At 43.6% G+C, this 17,108-nt stretch overlaps 1 protein-coding gene across 3 annotated transcripts in view; it reads left to right on the top strand.

Annotated features, from left to right (window-relative positions):
- The first annotated feature begins 2,134 nt into the window (after positions 1-2,134).
- The window catches only part of TRIP4 (thyroid hormone receptor interactor 4), a 37,517-nt gene continuing 22,543 nt past the window's right edge, over positions 2,135-17,108 (top strand). For all 3 annotated transcript variants that reach the window (XM_026684065.2, XM_087972734.1, XM_087972735.1), the window contains exons 1-10: positions 2,135-2,286; positions 3,525-3,691; positions 4,741-4,877; positions 5,377-5,604; positions 6,106-6,184; positions 7,009-7,138; positions 8,990-9,205; positions 11,040-11,163; positions 12,194-12,381; positions 16,315-16,439. In XM_026684065.2, coding sequence (XP_026539850.2) covers positions 2,180-2,286; positions 3,525-3,691; positions 4,741-4,877; positions 5,377-5,604; positions 6,106-6,184; positions 7,009-7,138; positions 8,990-9,205; positions 11,040-11,163; positions 12,194-12,381; positions 16,315-16,439 — 1,501 coding nt within the window. In that variant the 5' untranslated portion in view covers positions 2,135-2,179. The remainder of the gene's footprint in view (positions 2,287-3,524; positions 3,692-4,740; positions 4,878-5,376; positions 5,605-6,105; positions 6,185-7,008; positions 7,139-8,989; positions 9,206-11,039; positions 11,164-12,193; positions 12,382-16,314; positions 16,440-17,108) is intronic.

Below are 17,108 nucleotides of genomic sequence, written 5' to 3'. Positions count from 1 at the left end.
TAGCTGCCAGCAAGATCTCAAATAAACCCTTCACTCAGCATTTTAACCACTGGAGTAGGCAATCTCCTTCTGAAGGATTTAAAAGCAAACTGCCTTGGCTGATTTCAAGGTTGTCTAAAAAGATAAGACAATTTTTAAGGGGCGGACTTCAGCACTCTTCCTTGCTTCTTGCAGGGTACAGAAACAGTTGCTCCAACTGGAATCAAGAAGCAACATGAAGGTAAGAGAATTTTTTGGTTTGTCTTTTTAATTTCTTTCTGGTTGTCCTCTAAATATGTTCTCTTTTTACTGTTCTTCGGCTGCATTTGTTTCAGACCCTGCAAGATTCTTTGTTTCTTTCCTATACCCAGTTTTGCCTGGCTGCATTTTCGTGTCCCCCCCCCTGAAAATTCCAGCATTGTCAGCTCAGATCTTTATACTTTTTGGAGTCAGATTCTTGTTCTGCTTTATGCGCTTTAATACTTATGGGGGAAGTGGGATCCAGAAAGGCAGGTGGGTTTTCTTGGTGGTGGTGGCAGTGGCGGCGGGGGAGATAGTGTTTTTGCATTAGGTTACTCACTTTGGAGTAACTATCATGTCCTGTTTTTGAATTTTTAAACAACTCCTTAAAATATACTTGCTTGGAAGATTTGATTGGCAGAGTCCCTGGCTTACCAAGCTTTAAACATCCTGTGTATCAAAACTCAAGTTTTATTTGAACAGAAGTGACATAATTTATTTTAAGTTTCTTTTGGAAATAAATGTTCTTTATTCTTTCTGCTTTTATTACACCGAAATAGATAGGTTTAGAGTTCATTATATGGAATTCATCTGGTCTTATATTCACCCGTCTTGTGAATATTGCCAGCCCTTCTTATCTATTTTCTTGTGACCTTTGGGGAAGGTAGAATTATATTTTATTCTTCCATGTATTTGCAGGACAAGTTGAATGTAAAAGATGCAAATTTTCTTTATCAATAGATAAAAAGAAACATTTTATTATGTCTGCATTAAGTGTTAACAGCCATAAAACCTCTCCATAATTTCTTACGGAATTACTTTTCCATTGTCATAAGGGGTTAACTGAACTTATTTCTCCTGCTTTAAATGTTACTTATCTCTTTTCCCCCATCTGTTTTACTCTGCCCCAGTTAGCTATTATCTCTGCTCAGCCTCCCTCTAGGCCTTCCCCCTCTGAATAGTTCCAGATAATAATAAAAAAAGTAGCTGGTTAACTTTTTATTTACATTCTAACAGAACCACAAGATATCCAGAATTTTTTTGTAACAGCTGTTCCATATCCTGGACCTTTTCTAGAGTTGTCTTTTGTATTCCCTTGTTGGTAATCTCAATTTTGTTCTCTCCCACGCTTTCATATTCTATAAGGTCTGTGTCGCATAGAAGTTTTAAAACCTTTTTTACCTTCTAAAAAGTTTATCCGTAGACATTTGCATCCTTTCTGAGACATTTGTTATTAATATTTCAACCTGCATTTTAAAATAAACTCTTAAGAAAAAGAAAGTTGTAGCCCTTAACTAGTTCAATTCTTTTCTGCTTAATTCTGTAGTTCCCTCTAGTGTTCATCTGCAATCTTTATGAAGTTGCTAAAATGGTTTTAGTTTCGTTTCAGTTGTTTCCCTGGGATATATTATTTAATTATAATAATACTTGTTTTTCAAATCTTACAGCAAAACTAATGTTCCAAATCTCTCTGGTCTAAGTGTGTGTGTGTGTGTGTGTGCGCGCGCCATCTAAATGATTCACAATGGTAGAAACAAGCTAACTGTAGCTAAGTTCATGCACCATGCTAATTGTGGGTATAAAGGAACAACAGTTTCTTGACCTATTCCAATTCTCTGGATTTATAGAACACATTAAACCATAAGCCAACCATGAACACCACCGTTGTGTGAGACTTCAGATTGCAGCTCCAATATGTGATTGTTCTAGTGGACAAGGCTGGCTGGGGGATTCTGAGAGTTGAAGCCCACAAGTCTTAAAAGTTGCCAAGTTTGCCACATCCCTGTTTTTTAAAACCTCAAGGCCGCTGTGCTGTAGTTTTAGAAGGGATGAGACCCGGAACTAGAAATACGCAGCCACCGTTGCCTAGCCGGCGCCTGTGCGCGTTGCACCCAAACCGAAGCCCGGCCGGCTTTTTTGTGTATGTGTGCGTGTGCACCCGCTTTCTTCTTCCCCCGTCATGAAGGCGTCGCTGTCGGAAGCCGAGATGGCGGCGCCGTTCGTGTCGTGGTGCATGGGGGAGCTGCGCGGCACTTTTGGGCTGGATGTCAGCGAGGAGATTATCCAGTGAGCTTGGGGGTGGGGGGCGGTCGGAGGCAAAGGGGGAGCGGGGCAGAGCCCACGATGTCACCTCGTCATGGGCTGCCGTCTTTGCTGGCGGGGCGGGGGGCAAGGGTGGCCCGTCTGTCCTGCCCGCTTGCCCTTTGGCTTCCTTTGGCCCCGGCAGGCCGAGAAGGGCAGTTACCATGCTGAGGATATTGCTTTGCCCCTTAGACAACAGGCAGGAGTTCAACAGGTGGCGGGGCATGGAAGGAGTGACCCAGTGAGGTGACAGCCTTGGGCAGTTGAGGCTTTGGTGTGTGTGGGGGAGGGGGAGAGAGAATCTGGGAGGATGACCACGGCTTTCCCGCAACGCATGAAACCCTATTGTGGCTTGTTGGCAGCACAGGATGTGTGACTCTTCCAGGCCTTGCAAGCGATAATATACACATTTTGTTATATAACAGAGGTCCCCAAACTTGGCAACTTTAAGACTTGTTGGACATCAACTGCCAGAATTCTCCAGCCTGCTATGCTTTTTACCTTCTAAAAAGTGTATCCGTAGACATTTGCATCCTTTCTGAGACATTTGTTGGACTTCAACTATGCTGGCTGGAGAATTCTGGCAGTTGAAGTCCATAAGTCTTAAAATTGCCAAGTTTGGAGACCTCTGTTATATACCAATATTAAAGGCAAAAAACAAAACTGAGTATGTATCGTTTCTAAAACGCTTAGCCCAAATGCATGCAACTGGAAAGGGGATCAAGCTGTTTTCCAAAACATTTAACAGGTAACAAGCTAAAAATGTCAGGCATGTGAAAGCACAAATGCCAGCTGTAACCCTCAGCAGGGAAACAAAAACAGTAGAGCTTATGCGTAAAAAAAAGTGAGTTACAGTTAAAACTGAAAATGTTGCTAGACAGGTTTTTTAGGGGGGGTGGGTGGGCGTTAACTAAATGCTTCAACAGGATGCTGTGCTAACAAGGGGAAGGGGTGGTGGGTCTGTAAGGGGATATAAACTGACATTCATGCTTTGTTCTGTGTCCACTTTTTCAGTGCGCCTGTGTTTGCAAAGACATTAATAAACTTCTTTGCTGCTTTTAAGTTATTGTCTCGGGTAGTTCCATATGCAAACATGCACTGTTTATAGGACAAAGAAATATAACAATTATCATTAAGAGATCCTAGTAACAAAGTCCGTCCAGTGTTTTTCAGCCTTGAATTCCCCAAATTGTATTTTCATAAGCACCTCTGTATATTTTTAGATATATTTTGTCTATCGATGATGAGGAAGAGATTCGCGAGTATGTCACGGACTTAATCCAAGGGAGAGATGGCCAGAAGAAGTACTTCATAGATGAACTTGTAGCCAGGTGGAAACAGTCCCGTTCTACAACTTTGGATCCTTTGCCGCTGTGTCAGAAAAAGGATGGTAAGTGGAGAGCAGAAAATGAGATAAAAATTTGTTCGGGGACAAAGAGGGTGTTAGCAAATCATTGTTATATTTGCAAACCAATTAATAGCAAACTTCAGCCTTGCTACCATCTATCTTGGTCTGAATTCTTGTAGGCTTGGTTTGATAGCATTGCCTAAGTGCATTGTAGCTAAAATATGGCCCTCCAGAGTTTCCTGAAATATAGCAGTCAACATTCCTTGCAATGAAGGTTAGTTGAGTTGAAATTCTGTGGGATTAATAGCTCATTGGTATCCACAGGATACCTGCCCCTGGCCTTACCAAAGAAAGCTGCAAGTCACACAAAAAAACAACACTTATTTCTAAGAATGCAGTGTTCCTGGGCAGCTTTCCGTAGATTGAATTAGTTATGAGACTAAAAAAAGATATGTCTACACTGCTTTCACCTTCTTCCTTTAATATCTAGGAATATGTAGTGATGTGTCATAGTTGTACATGGCCCTGTAATTTATGGACGGTAGCAGAAGATCTGTACAATGGTCTTGTGTCGTTCTCTTTGTTTATTTAGACTGTTGGTCCCCAAACTCTTCAGCTCTTGGACCCATTCATGATGTTTCACATTGTTCATGGACCCTCAAACATTTATGATATGAAAATAATTTAATAAATGCTACTTTAATAGCATTAGCAATAATAACAGCAACAAGAACGGAGACAATTCAAGGCTGCTCTTGCTGGTAGCTGACCATCCAACACTGGATAACACTGTCTTGCCACTAGATACCTCATTTTCAGAATTAGGAATTGGCACGGAGTTCTACAGGGACCCTCAAACATGAATTGACCCCAATCAACCTCCCATCATTTCTTCAGTATCTATTGACCTCCAGATACTTACTGATCTTTTGAGCCCTAGAAATTTATTAATCCTTTGGACTGTCCCATTGATCCTTGGGGGAGAGGTTGATATGGACCACTTTGGGGAGCCCAGATTTAGATATTTACAGAAGGATGAGGAAAAATATCGACCAAAACCAGCATCTGCTATGTTTTTCCTGTTCTTTTAGATATTTTGGATACTCCTCGGCCAGGAGACCAGACAAAGAGAGGAAGGCATAAAGGAAGAAATAAACAGGAAACACCTATTTATGTTGAAGCCTGCCAGCCTGTAGAGAAAGTAAAAACACCATTCGATTTAGCCAAGGTAGGTGCATTTGGTGTCTACTGTTATTAGAACAGATTCATTTTGGGGTAATTTTTATGCAATTGATTATAATTATTTCACTTAGTGTTTTTCAAGGGCCCACTGCACTTCGTGGTGAATAATGAGGCCTTGCCTTAATCCAAATACCACAAAACCCTGGATAGAGGAGCAGTTAAAATTGTTTTTTAATAAAGAAAGACTAATTTAATGTTTACCCATTATTTTGCAGTGAAATAATATATTTCAGGAAAATGGGGAACTAATTTCAGTTCAGGAAGTTCTTGCTATCTATCTATCTATCTATCTATCTATCTATCATCTATCTATCTATCTATCTATCTATCTATCTATCTATCTATCTATCTCCAGACATGGCGGGGGAGAGGGAGGGAGCATGAGAGAGCATACACACACACATATATTCTCTGTTATAGTATATCTGCTCCTTGGTATGTTTTCCTCTCTTCATTTTATCCCTCTTTCTTCACTTTTATAACAGGCTCAGGAGGTCACCAGAGGCAGCAACTCCTGTTCCTCCAAGAAGAAGGCAAAATACGTCAATTTGTACACAAAAGAAGGCCAGGACAAGCTGGCTGTCATGCTTCCAGGGCGCCATTCCTGTGAATGCCTGGCCCAGAAGCACAAACTCATCAACAACTGTTTGACGTGCGGGCGCATCGTTTGTGAACAAGAAGGGTCTGGGCCTTGCCTGTTCTGTGGAACTCTGGTATGTAAATAAGGATGGACAAGGCTGTTTTTTTTAAGGAGAAACCTCTGAAATATTATATTTTGGTTTACATTTTAAATATCTGTTTAACACTGAGAAGAAAGATCTGTCATAACCCCAGATACCCTTTGCCTACACCACAAAAACTCTCACTGTAAGACAGTCACCATATATGCTCATAAAAAAAGAGAGAGCGAAATGTATTCCTAACTAGAGAGGCTACATATTACGGAGTTGCAAGACAGCCAGTAAATGAGTCTAGGACAAAACCAAAGAGCAATAAAAAGATAATGAAGTCTTACTTTGTTACTTTGTGGTTTTTAATTTGCTTTGAACATGCTTTCATTAAAAAAATGCTTTCATATCAAATGTAGATGAAGTTATAGTTTTGAAAGCAGTCTTAAACAGTGGACAAATTATGCAAGTAGCAATGAGCAAAGATATTTCCTACATATAGTTGGAAGACTTAAGTTTAATCGGACATTTCTATTCCTCTTGTAGGTGTGCACCAAAGAAGAACAGGATGTCTTGCAACGAGATTCCAACAAGAGCCAAAAGCTCTTAAAGAAACTTTTGGGAGGTTGGTATTTTTTGAAGGACAATCGACTTTGTTTATGGGAAGCTGGCAAGGAAAGTTAAAAATCATGATCACGTGATGAGGGGATCCAGCAATACTTGAAAATCTGGGCTGATTATCAAGCACCTGTTTGTTTAAAAACTTTAACAATGATAGTTTATAGACACACAAATATAGAAACGTACATTTCCTTCTTTTAAGAAGTACATCGAACGTACTCCATACATGATTTGTTGTCATTTTGTATTATAATGCTTTTATTTAGTGAACCAAATGTTTTGCAAAAACATTATGAATAGACAAATGGATATTTGAATGTACAGGTGTACGACCACAATTGAGCTCAAAATTTCTGTTGCTAAGTGAGCCACTGGTTAAGTAACTTTTGCCCCATGATTGAGCTTTCTTGTCACTGTTAAGTGAATCACTGCAGTTGTTAAGTTAGTAACCCGGTTGTTAAGTGAATTTGGCTTCCCCATGGACTAGGCTTGGCAGAAGATCACAAAAGGGGATCACACTGCAACTGTCATAAATGTGAAGCATCCGATGTAAATCACGGGACCGTGGGAAATGCTGCAACGGTCCATAAGTGCGAAAAATGGTCATAAGTCACTTTTTTTCAGTGCCGTTGTAACATCAGTCACTAAACAAACTGTTGTAAGTCAAGGACTATCTAATGCCAAAATCTCCACAGTGTTGTTGTTTATAAAAGTTAAGAAGAAAAAAAACCACCCCTAAAATAGTAAAGAGAACCATTTACTTTCTGACTTCCTTCTTCTTTGTACTAAATTGAGCTTTTCTTGGGGCTGGGCTGGGGTTTCCCTCAGGTGCAGAAAACTCTGGGAAGGCGGACACAAGTGACAAAGACTCACTCCAACTTCGAGAGGCTCGACTTAAGTCAGGTCTGGAGATGGCTGTGAAGCACAAAGACAAACTACTGGAGTACGACAAAACCAGGTATGTGGGAGAGCAACCTAGAAAAGGTGGAATTGACCAGCTTTCCCCCAGCTGAATGCTTCCAAAATGTATTGGATTTTTGACTCCCTGATTTCCTAGCCTGTATAGTTGAGGCGCCTGGCAGACACCCAGATTTGTTCTCAGTTGTGCCGGAAGGGTTCCCGGCTGCAGTTTACATCCACGGCCACTGAGCCTTGCTCTTGCACTTTCTGTTAAAAGCAGCCACGCCAGCTTCAGCTTTCAGCCAGCAGGTTGCCTTATGGAAAAACCTGGCGTGGCTTTCCTGAAGAGAGAGGGGAAAAAGCCCACCGGGCAAATCATTAACGGTGAGAATCTCTGCTAGCTGGACTTGCCTTTTGACGGGAGAACTCCAACCGGCGGAGGGGGGGAGGGAAATGCTGTTTGATAGAAGGGCTCAGGTACCTGGATGGAGAAAAAGAAAATGTTTTCTCGCTGCCAGCCCCAGGCTTCTTATGCAGTCCGTAATGGGTAAAACCTCATTTTAATCTGGGACACAAAAATGAACAGTGGGTAGTTAAGGCACCAAGCTAGAAACCAGGAGGCGGTGAGTTCTAGTCCCGCCTTAGGCATGAAAACCAGCTGAGGGACTTTGGGCCGGTCCCTCTCTCAGCCCACCCTACCTCAGAGAGTTGTGGTGGGGAAAATAGGAGGGGTATTATGTGTGTACGTCCTCTTGAATTATTTATAATAATGAGGGCAGGGTATACATAAATGGATTCAGCTGAGTCAGTCCTGGAGGACTCCATTGAAAAGCTGGAGAGCCATATTATAATTACTACATATACGTAAATGTTAGAAGTTGAAAGATTATTATCATGTATACCTAAATAGTACCATTATTGTTATTAGTATTGTGTATAAAGAAATTGATCCAGACAATACACTGTTCAATAAACGCTATGTATGTCAAAGATGTTTGTGTGTGTGTGTGTGTGTGTGTGTGTTATGTTTTCGCAGGTATTTATATGTATGGTAGTTAGGTTTCTTAGGGTATTTTCCCGCGTCTTAATATTTGTGCTTTTATTATAGCGACGTTTTGGCTGAAACGTCGCTATAATAAAAGCACAAATATTAAGACGTAGGAAAATACCCGAAGAAACCTAAATACCATATATACATACATACATACATACATGTATATGCAGGTCTTGGCATGTTCGGGTCTTTTCCCGTGTAAATTGAGAGTATCTTGGCGACGTTTCGACGAGGTCCCACTCGCCATCTTCAGGCTGGTGCTTTTGGCTTCTTGCTTGTGCGAGCAAAGCGTGATCGGAGCTGCCGTCTCCCTATATATACTGGTGGGGAGGTGTGATGTGCTGGCTCTGTTGTAAGCGGGCTGGTTGGCTGTGTTGTTATTTCTTGATTGGTTGATGGAGTTGATGTTTGCAGATTGGTTGGCTTTTTCGTAAGAACCTGTGTGGCTGAGGTATTGGCTGTGTGTCTATCAGCCTCCTGTATTGTAACGACCAGGGTAATGGGCCGTGTGATGACCTTCTGAGTTCTATTGTTGTGACATCCTGGGTCTTGTGCTGTAATCTCCTGGGTCGTTCCAATTTTCATTTTGGCTAAAGGGGTCTAGTGACAAACGATTGGAAACACCCTTGGGGTGATGCTGCCCATCAGAAGACTGTAGGCCAATAATCTGGATCAGGGGTCTCCAACCTCGGCAACTGGCTGAGGAACTCTGGGAGTTGAAGTCCACCAGTCTTAAAGTTGCCACAGTGGGAGACCCTTGGTCTGGATTGATATCAGACAGCTTCCCAGATGCCAACACAGGGGTTGACGGTAGTAGCGGTGCTGCCTTGCCCACCTTCCATTCTGCTCCCACAGTGTGCGGCGAACTCACGTAATCGACGACGAGTCTGATTACTTTGCTACCGACTCCAACCAGTGGCTGTCCAAGCAGGAGAGGCAGGTGCTGGAGAAGCGGGCAAAGGAGCTGTACGAACTGCGGCACGCCTCGCGGCTGTCCAGGAAGATCACCATTGACTTCGCTGGCCGGCAGATCCGGGAAGAAAATGACAACATGGTGGAATATCACAGCAAGTGAGGATCCTGGTGCGGTGGGGAGGCGGGAGTGGACAGGCGAGTCCTTCTGGAAACAGTGGATGTACTTTGGGTGGGAGTGGATATGTTGGGAGGGGCTTGGAGTTTTTCTCTGTTCCTCCTGTATTCATTCAAGCATTTTCATTCATTCATTCATTCATTCATTCATTCATTCACTCATGGATCCTGTTTAAGCATCTATGAAGGGGTCTTCTCTACGAATCTGAAGAATTTGTGCTGACAGGAAGGACTTGTGGCCCTTCAAGTACAGGTGGTCCTTGATGTCTATGAAGATTCTCAATCATGGTTGTCCCAAAGGTGTTTTTTCAGGAAGCAACTGAACTTTCTGGTTTTTCTTTGAAGACGTTTCGCTTCTCATCCCAGAAGCTCCTTCCACTCTGACTTGGACGGTGGGGAATGGAAGGATTTATATTCCTTGCAGACAGCTGGTCATTTGCATCGTTTTAGAGGGTCGTTGAGGCCACTTGGAGGTTTATCTGTGTCCATCCTCAGGGTCACCTGAGTGATGCTCCTGGTTCCTGCAGTCTACAATTTTTTCTTTCTTCTGGAAATCCATTCCTTCTCCCACACCATTCCAAGGGTGTTCAGCCCAAATTGTACAGCTAAAAGTCTGTAGAGATTCTCAGTCCTCCAGGTCGTGGTTATACCAAAGGTGCATTTTCAAGAGGCAACTGGACTTCCATATCTTTCTTTGAAGACATTTTGCTTCTCATCCCAGAAGCTGCTCTGACTTGGGGAATGGAAGGATTTATACTCACTGCAGACAGCTGAAGTCAGAGCTGAAGAAGCTTCTTGGATGTGAAGCAAAATGTCTTCAAAGAAAGATATGGAAGTCCAGTTGCCTCTTGAAGAAAAAAGCACCTTTGGGACAGGTAGTTCTCGACTTACCACCATTCATTTAGTGACAACGGCACTGAAAAAAAGAAACATGGCCGTTTCCCGCACAATTATTTCAGCATCCCTATGGTCGTGTGATCTAAATCAGGGGTCTCCAAGCTTGGCCACTTTAAGCCCTGGCGGACTTCAACTCCCAGAATCCCCTAGCCAGCTGGCTGGGGAATTCTGGGAGCTGAAGTCCACCAGGCTTTAAAATGGCCAAGCTTGGAGACCCTTGATCTAAATCCTTGGTAACTGGTTTATATTTGTGGTGGTTGCAGTGTCTGGAAGTCATGTGATTGCCATTTGTAATCTTCTGGAGGAAGCCAAATTTGCTTAACGACCTCACGGTTCATTTAACAACTGCAGTGATTCACTTTACAACTGTGGCAAGAAAGATCCTAACAAAGGGGGCAAAATTCATTTAGCAACTATCTTGCTTAGCAATAGAACTTTTGGACTCAGTTGTGCTTGTAAGTTGAAGACTACCTATAGCGCCACACTAGTTTTCTGCCTCTTGCCCCTGCTGGGCTGGGCCAGTAGGGACTAATATTTCAGCAACCGATAGGAAGCTTAGTCATTTATAGCACGCTTCTATATCCTGTCAGTTCTGCAACCAGACAAGGACTAAGCAGGCGGTAAAGAGGAGAGCCCTGCATTTGCAATAGGAAAAGATCAGCTGCCGTGTGAGCTTCCATAAAAGCTCCTGAGGGGAAGGGAAAAGCAGGCTCAAACCCTTAAGAAGTTTGCTACTGGCTTACTAACCCGGGTAATTAAGGATGCGGTTAAATAATTGAGCAAATGCATTCTCCGCATTTGCAGCTCATTAAAGGACCCAGGTCCATGTTTGCGTGAGAAGGGCATTTCCAGCTCTTCTACGAAGAGGGAAGAGAATTATCACAGGATTAAGGACAAATTTGATGGGTTGTCCTTGCAGGTTGGACGAGACAGTCGAAGCAATTAACCACGGCTCTCTGGTCAAGGCGAAGCAAAATCCAGACAGGAAACTTGAAGACTTGGGAGTCTTGGTGAATCCGCACATTCTCCAGGCAGCTCCAGTGGTCAGTATTTTTTTCTTTCTCTTCCTTCCTATGAAATACCTCCCAATAATCCAGTATCTATCTTTTCAGGAATAAATTGTGGAGATTGCTATCCTAGGGTTAGGATTTCTTTTTCTTTTTTCTTTTGTCTGCATAACTTTTCTTCTTTGCGCATCACCAACTTGTTGAGGGCTGAGAAGTAACACTAAGCCAGGGGTGTCAAACTCCAGGCCAGCAGATAGATAAAATTCTTTATTGGCCAAGTGCGATTGGACACACAAGGAATTTGTCTTGGTGCAAATGCTCTCAGTGTACATAAAAGAAAAGATACATTCATCAAGAGTCAAGAATCATCAGGTAAAACACTTAGTAATAGTCATCAAATCAAACTAGGAAACAGTCAATAAAAATCGTTAGGATACAGCATCAAGGTTACAGTCATACAATCACAAGTGGGACGGGATGGGTGATAAGGAGTGATCAGAAGATTAACAGTAATAGTAGTGCATACTTTGCAATAGTGAACAGCGTTGAAGGAATTATTTGTTTAACAGAGCGATGGCTTTCAGGAAAAAACTCCTTGTGTCTAGTTGTTCTGGTGTGCAGTGCTGTATAGTGTCATTTTGAGGGTAGGAGTTGAACCAGTTTATGTCCAGGATGTGAAGGGTCTGTAAATATTTTCACAGCCCTCTTTTTGGCTCGTGCAGGATACAGGTCCTCCATGGAAGGCAGGTTGGTAGTAATTGTTTTTTCTGCAGTCCTAATTACCCTCTGAAGTCTGTGTCTGTCTTGTTGGGTTGCAGAACCAAACCAGACAGTTATAGAGGTGCAGATGACAGACTCAATAATTCCTCTGTAGAACTGTAGAACTGAAGCCCTCGCAAAAACTTACTTTTTATTCCTTCTGCTCAGTTCAGTGACAGTAACGAACGCCAATGGCAGTTAAGCACAAGTCAAAAAAAACCTTTCTATTTCTACTTTTCATGCTACAATTCCAAGTATAAAAATGGTTTGTTTGTTTGTTTTTGTTCTCTTTTAAATGATATTGAAGTGGGTGGACCAAGCTGGTTTGCTCCCACACCGGAAAATGGACATTTCTGCAGAGAGTGGCAGCCCCAAAGATTTAGAAAGAAACCGCCTACGAGTTCAGGATCGAGAGATACAGGAGATTTCAGATGGCGGCTGGTGTCTGAGCCTGCATCAGCCGTGGGCCTCCTTGCTGGTCAAAGGGATCAAGAGGTAAACAGAGATCTGTAACCAGGAGCACTTTGAGATTGGGTTCACACTAGATCAGGGGTGTCAAGTGCACGACATCACAGCAGCATCACAGGACGTATCGGGATTCCCCCACCACTTTCGCTAAACCAGGCGTTGGGGTAGCCAGCGCGTGACACATCCGACCCAAGGGTGTGATGACCCAGGGTATGACAACACAGTCAACACAGTCAGATAATCAATAAGAGTCCCTTTATTAGCTGCAACTTTGCCCCCAATGTCCAGATTACCTTCTAGCTGGAGAAAAACTCTCCCAGGAACAGGCTTTGACTACAACGAATCAAGTCCAAAACATGGTCAACACAAACTGTAATTATAAGTCTACTCAAGCCAAAATGAGGTAATTAGTTTGGCAGGGCAGGAGCAAGAATTCCAGACGTGCAGACACAGCAAAACTCACACAGTTGGGAAGACACCAGGAACACAGATAAACAAAAACAACACAGGATAAACTCACGTTTGCTCCCAGCAGCTGCCACAGTCAGCATTCAGTTCTTTTAAACTTTAATTCCCAGCTGCAGCTAATGAAGGGAATCAGGGCCCTTTCGTCCCCCGTAAGCCATACAACCCACATTGCTCCCTTCTCTGTTCCTCCCTGCGTGCCCTAGAATGACGAGGGGGGTGGGCCTGGGCCTTCCTCTGAATTCCCTCTCCCTTGCTCTAACTCTCCCCTGCTCTGCCCAGCTGGACTTTGCCCTTCCCCAGTTTCTTCCACAGCCAATGGAGCCACACTCCCCACTCCCTGTCAGCTGTTCGACTTTCTCCTCCGAGTCAGTTTCCAACAGGGGCATGACACGAGGTTTGCCCAGCTGCTGTTGCGAATCAAGTCACCTACATCATGTATGTGGCCCTGCTATTTTATAAGAAGCACAAGCTTCGGGGTAAAAACATTTTGGTGCGTCTTTAATTGGAGCTGCTTGTGTGGTTTAATGAGCTCTAGCCACTTTCTTTTCATGTTTGCGACATCCACGTGCTTCCCTTTCCCCCCCCCCCTCTGTGGCTTGTAAACCCTGGGGATTGATGTAAATTGTAAAAAGTATCCTTTGGGGATATAATTTTGCACAATGTTTTTTCCACAGGGGGCGGCTGGAAAAATGGCAACACGGAAAACACATGTTTTTGATAGCCACCGGCAATCCTTCTTTGTTTTCTAAGGATGTTCAAGAATTGAACGTGGCTTATTTTCCACAAAGCACGATACGCCCTTCTCTTAAAATTATATTCGCTTACTAAACCTTCATACATAGAAGGCGATCAGAATCAAATTTCTGGCAGGATGAGTCCCCAAATTAGGGCTAGCCACTTCATTGCTAAGTCACACGGTCATTGAGCAAAACATCACATGTCTGCAACAGACTCACATCAGGGGAGACCATGTGAGCACAGAATGCTGCAACAGTCATAAACACCCGTGAGTTGCAAAGCCTCCAAATTGTAACGGCGTAACCCCGGGGCCGTTGTGGCCGTCTTAAGTGCAAGGAATAATTGTAAAGTTATTTTTTTTCAGTGGCATAAGTTTGAACCGTCACTAAACAGAGCAGTCATGAACCAAGGACTACCTGTAGACCAAGGGTGTCCAACCTTGGGCACTTTAAAACCGGTGGACTTCAACTCCCAGAATTCTACTGCTAGCCTAAACATCGTAACCCTTCCGATCGATTCACCAGGTGGTGCTGTTTCCCACCTCTGTAGTTGAAGGGAAAACGTAAGAACCCTTGAGGATGTTTGAACACAGTTGGCTGCATGTTTTGATGTTGCTTTTCCCCAACTCCGATGCACTGTAGTACATTGGATTCCCATCCCTTTTATATGGGGGTCGTAAGTGTAATAATGCAGCTCCTCGGGAGGGCACAAGTTTGTAAGGGCTGGATGTCAAAAATAATCTTAAGGGACAGTCAGCTGATTCCTTGGCCACACTTGCATCAACAAGGATTGTGTGAATGAATGAGGACCCCGCTTGCAGAGGTGGCATTCAGCAGGTTCTGACCAGTTCTGGAGAACCGGTAGGGGAAATGTTGAGTAGTTCGGAGAACTGGCAAATGCCACCTTTGACAGGCCCCGCCCCCATCTATTCTCCACCTCCTGAGTCCCAGCTGATCGGCCGGGTCTTCTTTGGTTGCCCTGCACAGGAGAACGGAGCTAGAAAGCAGGTTAGTGGGGTGGGGAGGGAATAGGATTTTGCAGTAACCTTCCCCTGGAGTAGGGAGGGAATGGAGATTTTACAGTATCCTTCCTGTGCTATGCTCACCAAGCCACAGAACCAGTAGTAAAAAAAATTAGAATCCCCCTACTGTCTTCTTTAGTTGCCCTGCACAGGAGAACGGAGCTGGAAAGTAGGTTAGTGGGGTGGGGAGGGAAGGGGGATTTTGCAGTAACTTTCCCCTGCCACGCCCAACCAAGGCAGACCCATAGAACAGGTAGTAAAAAATTTTTGAATCCCACCACTGCCCGCTTGGATACATTGGGTGAGGTATTCTTGGACCCAGAGGTGTTCATTTTCAAATGGTGCTTGGCCATTAAATGAAAAGTATTATGCTCTTGCCCTTCTTCCTCGCTGTCTTTCGCAGTTAACCAAATGATAAAGATGGCTTGGCTGTATTTAGTGTTCTGAGCTCCTTAGAGGAAAGGGGCTTAATGCCAGTTGAGCCGCTACATATAAGCAGAGTAGCTCTTGCCTCGCTCCTTTCCCCCCCCCCCCCGCAAAGAAAACGATGGTGACTGTAAGACGGTCCTTCCCTCCCTCCCCGCCAGCCTAGATTCTCAGGGGTTTTAAACAACCTTCTTATTTTAAAGGTCAGTGGTTCGAAGTGAAAAGCCCAACCATCCCGAGAGTTTTGCATTGGTGGGAAATAAACATGCCTTTAAAAGTACAATGGGGCTGTGACTTTCATCTGTTTTTTACAAATTAAGCCCTGGATTTTTTCCCCTCATTTTATTGGGTTTAGTTTATACCCGTAGATATTATATATTGGCTGCTCGGCCTTTCTTTCTTTCTTGGTTGTCTCCTGAGACTAGAAAGAGCTCTAGAGGGAGAATTCCCTCCTGCCCACAAAGAACCCTTTTTTCCAATATTAAAAAAAATGTTTCTATTATTCCCGGGTAAATATGCAGGGATAAACATCAGTTTCTGTTGGACAAACTGGGAAGATGTCAAACTGCCTCTACCTGTTTGGAAGATCTCGGCTCTTCTGTCCATCTCCTTGTTTGTCAATCTTTTTAAGGACTCCCCGCCCTTCCATCATGGCCATTTCCTCCTCCTTTGCTGAGGCTAATGCAATCCTAAATTGCATTAACAGAGGGATACAATTGAGATCAACGGAGGTATTAAGGTCACTCTATAAAGCCTTAGTAAGACCACACCTAGAGTACTGCATCCAGTTTTGGTCACCATGCTATAAAAAAGATGTTGAGACTCTAGGAAAAGTGCTGAGAAGAGCAACCAGGATGATGAGGGGACTGGAGGCGAAAACATACGAAGAACGGTTGCAGGAACTGGACCTGGATGGTCTAGTGAAGAGAAGGACCAGGGGAAACAGGATAGCGGTCTTCCAATATTTGAGGGGCTGCCCCAGAGGGGAAGGGGTCAAGCTATTCTCCAAGGCACCCAAAGGCTAGACAGGGAATAACGGATGGAAACTGAACAAGGAGAGATTCAACCTGGAAATAAGGAGAAACTTTCTGACAGAACAATCAACCCATGGAACAAAAGTTGCCCTCGGAAGTTGTGGGAGCTTCATCACTTGAGACTTTCAAGTAGAGACTCAGTTTGGCCTAAAGGTTGACCCAGAATTTCATGTAGTGGTTTTCAAAGAAAATGTTCCTTGAGTGACATGTAAAAAAAAAAAAAAAACATGGGGAGGCAGCCTCCGTTTCTGATCCTTCCCTTTTCTTCCACAGGGTGGAAGGCCGAATTTGGTACACATCCCACAGAGGCCGGCTATGGATAGCAGCCACGGCAAAAAGGCCAACCCCCCAGGAAATCTCTGAGCTGGAGGCTACCTACAGAATGTTGCTTCAGGAAGGTGAGCGTAATCCTTTATCTTTGTTGGGCTTCTTTTCTCTGGAGGCTAGTAGGAAAGTGGAAGAAAAAAAAGTTGAAGTGGAATACTTTATTCGGCCAAGTGTGATTAGACACACACGGAATTTATCTCCGGTACAGAAGCATTGGGGTAATGATAGTAATATTCCACATCAGCCTATCCCAGGTCCTTGGAAAGGACTCGATAGGTAGACAGAAATGCCAAATCCAGGCTGAACATTTGTCTGACTGCGACGAACCATAATAAAAGGGAGAAGTAAAGAAGATAAGAAGGATAAATACTAATACTAAAGCAGCAGTGATTACAGATTAACAGAGTTGGAAAGGACCTTGTAGGTCATCTAGTCCAGGGGTTGCCAACCTTTTGGACCTCAGGGACCACCAAACTCATAATTTTAAATCCCGTGGACCAGAGACCCTGGGAAAATCCCCCAAAAAGTCTGCAGGAAAATTCCCCATCCCGTTTTCCTACCGATCGATCATTCTTTATTTGGGATTGCAAGAAACCGTCTCCAGCTCCGTTCTCGGGGGAGAGAGAGGGAGAGGGGGAGAGAGAGAGAGAGAGAGAGAGAGAGACTTTTGGCTTCATGCAAGGAAAGCAGCAGAAGTCTTTCTCTGCCCCAAATTCCGCCAAAAATGAGTCTTTGCTGGT

This window comes from Notechis scutatus, chromosome 11, assembly GCF_049901735.1.
Source record: "Notechis scutatus isolate UNSWTSFEM ecotype Mainland chromosome 11, rNotScu1.2, whole genome shotgun sequence".
Taxonomy (NCBI): Eukaryota; Metazoa; Chordata; class Lepidosauria; order Squamata; family Elapidae; genus Notechis; species Notechis scutatus.
This window is presented reverse-complemented; position numbering and strand designations above follow the sequence as displayed.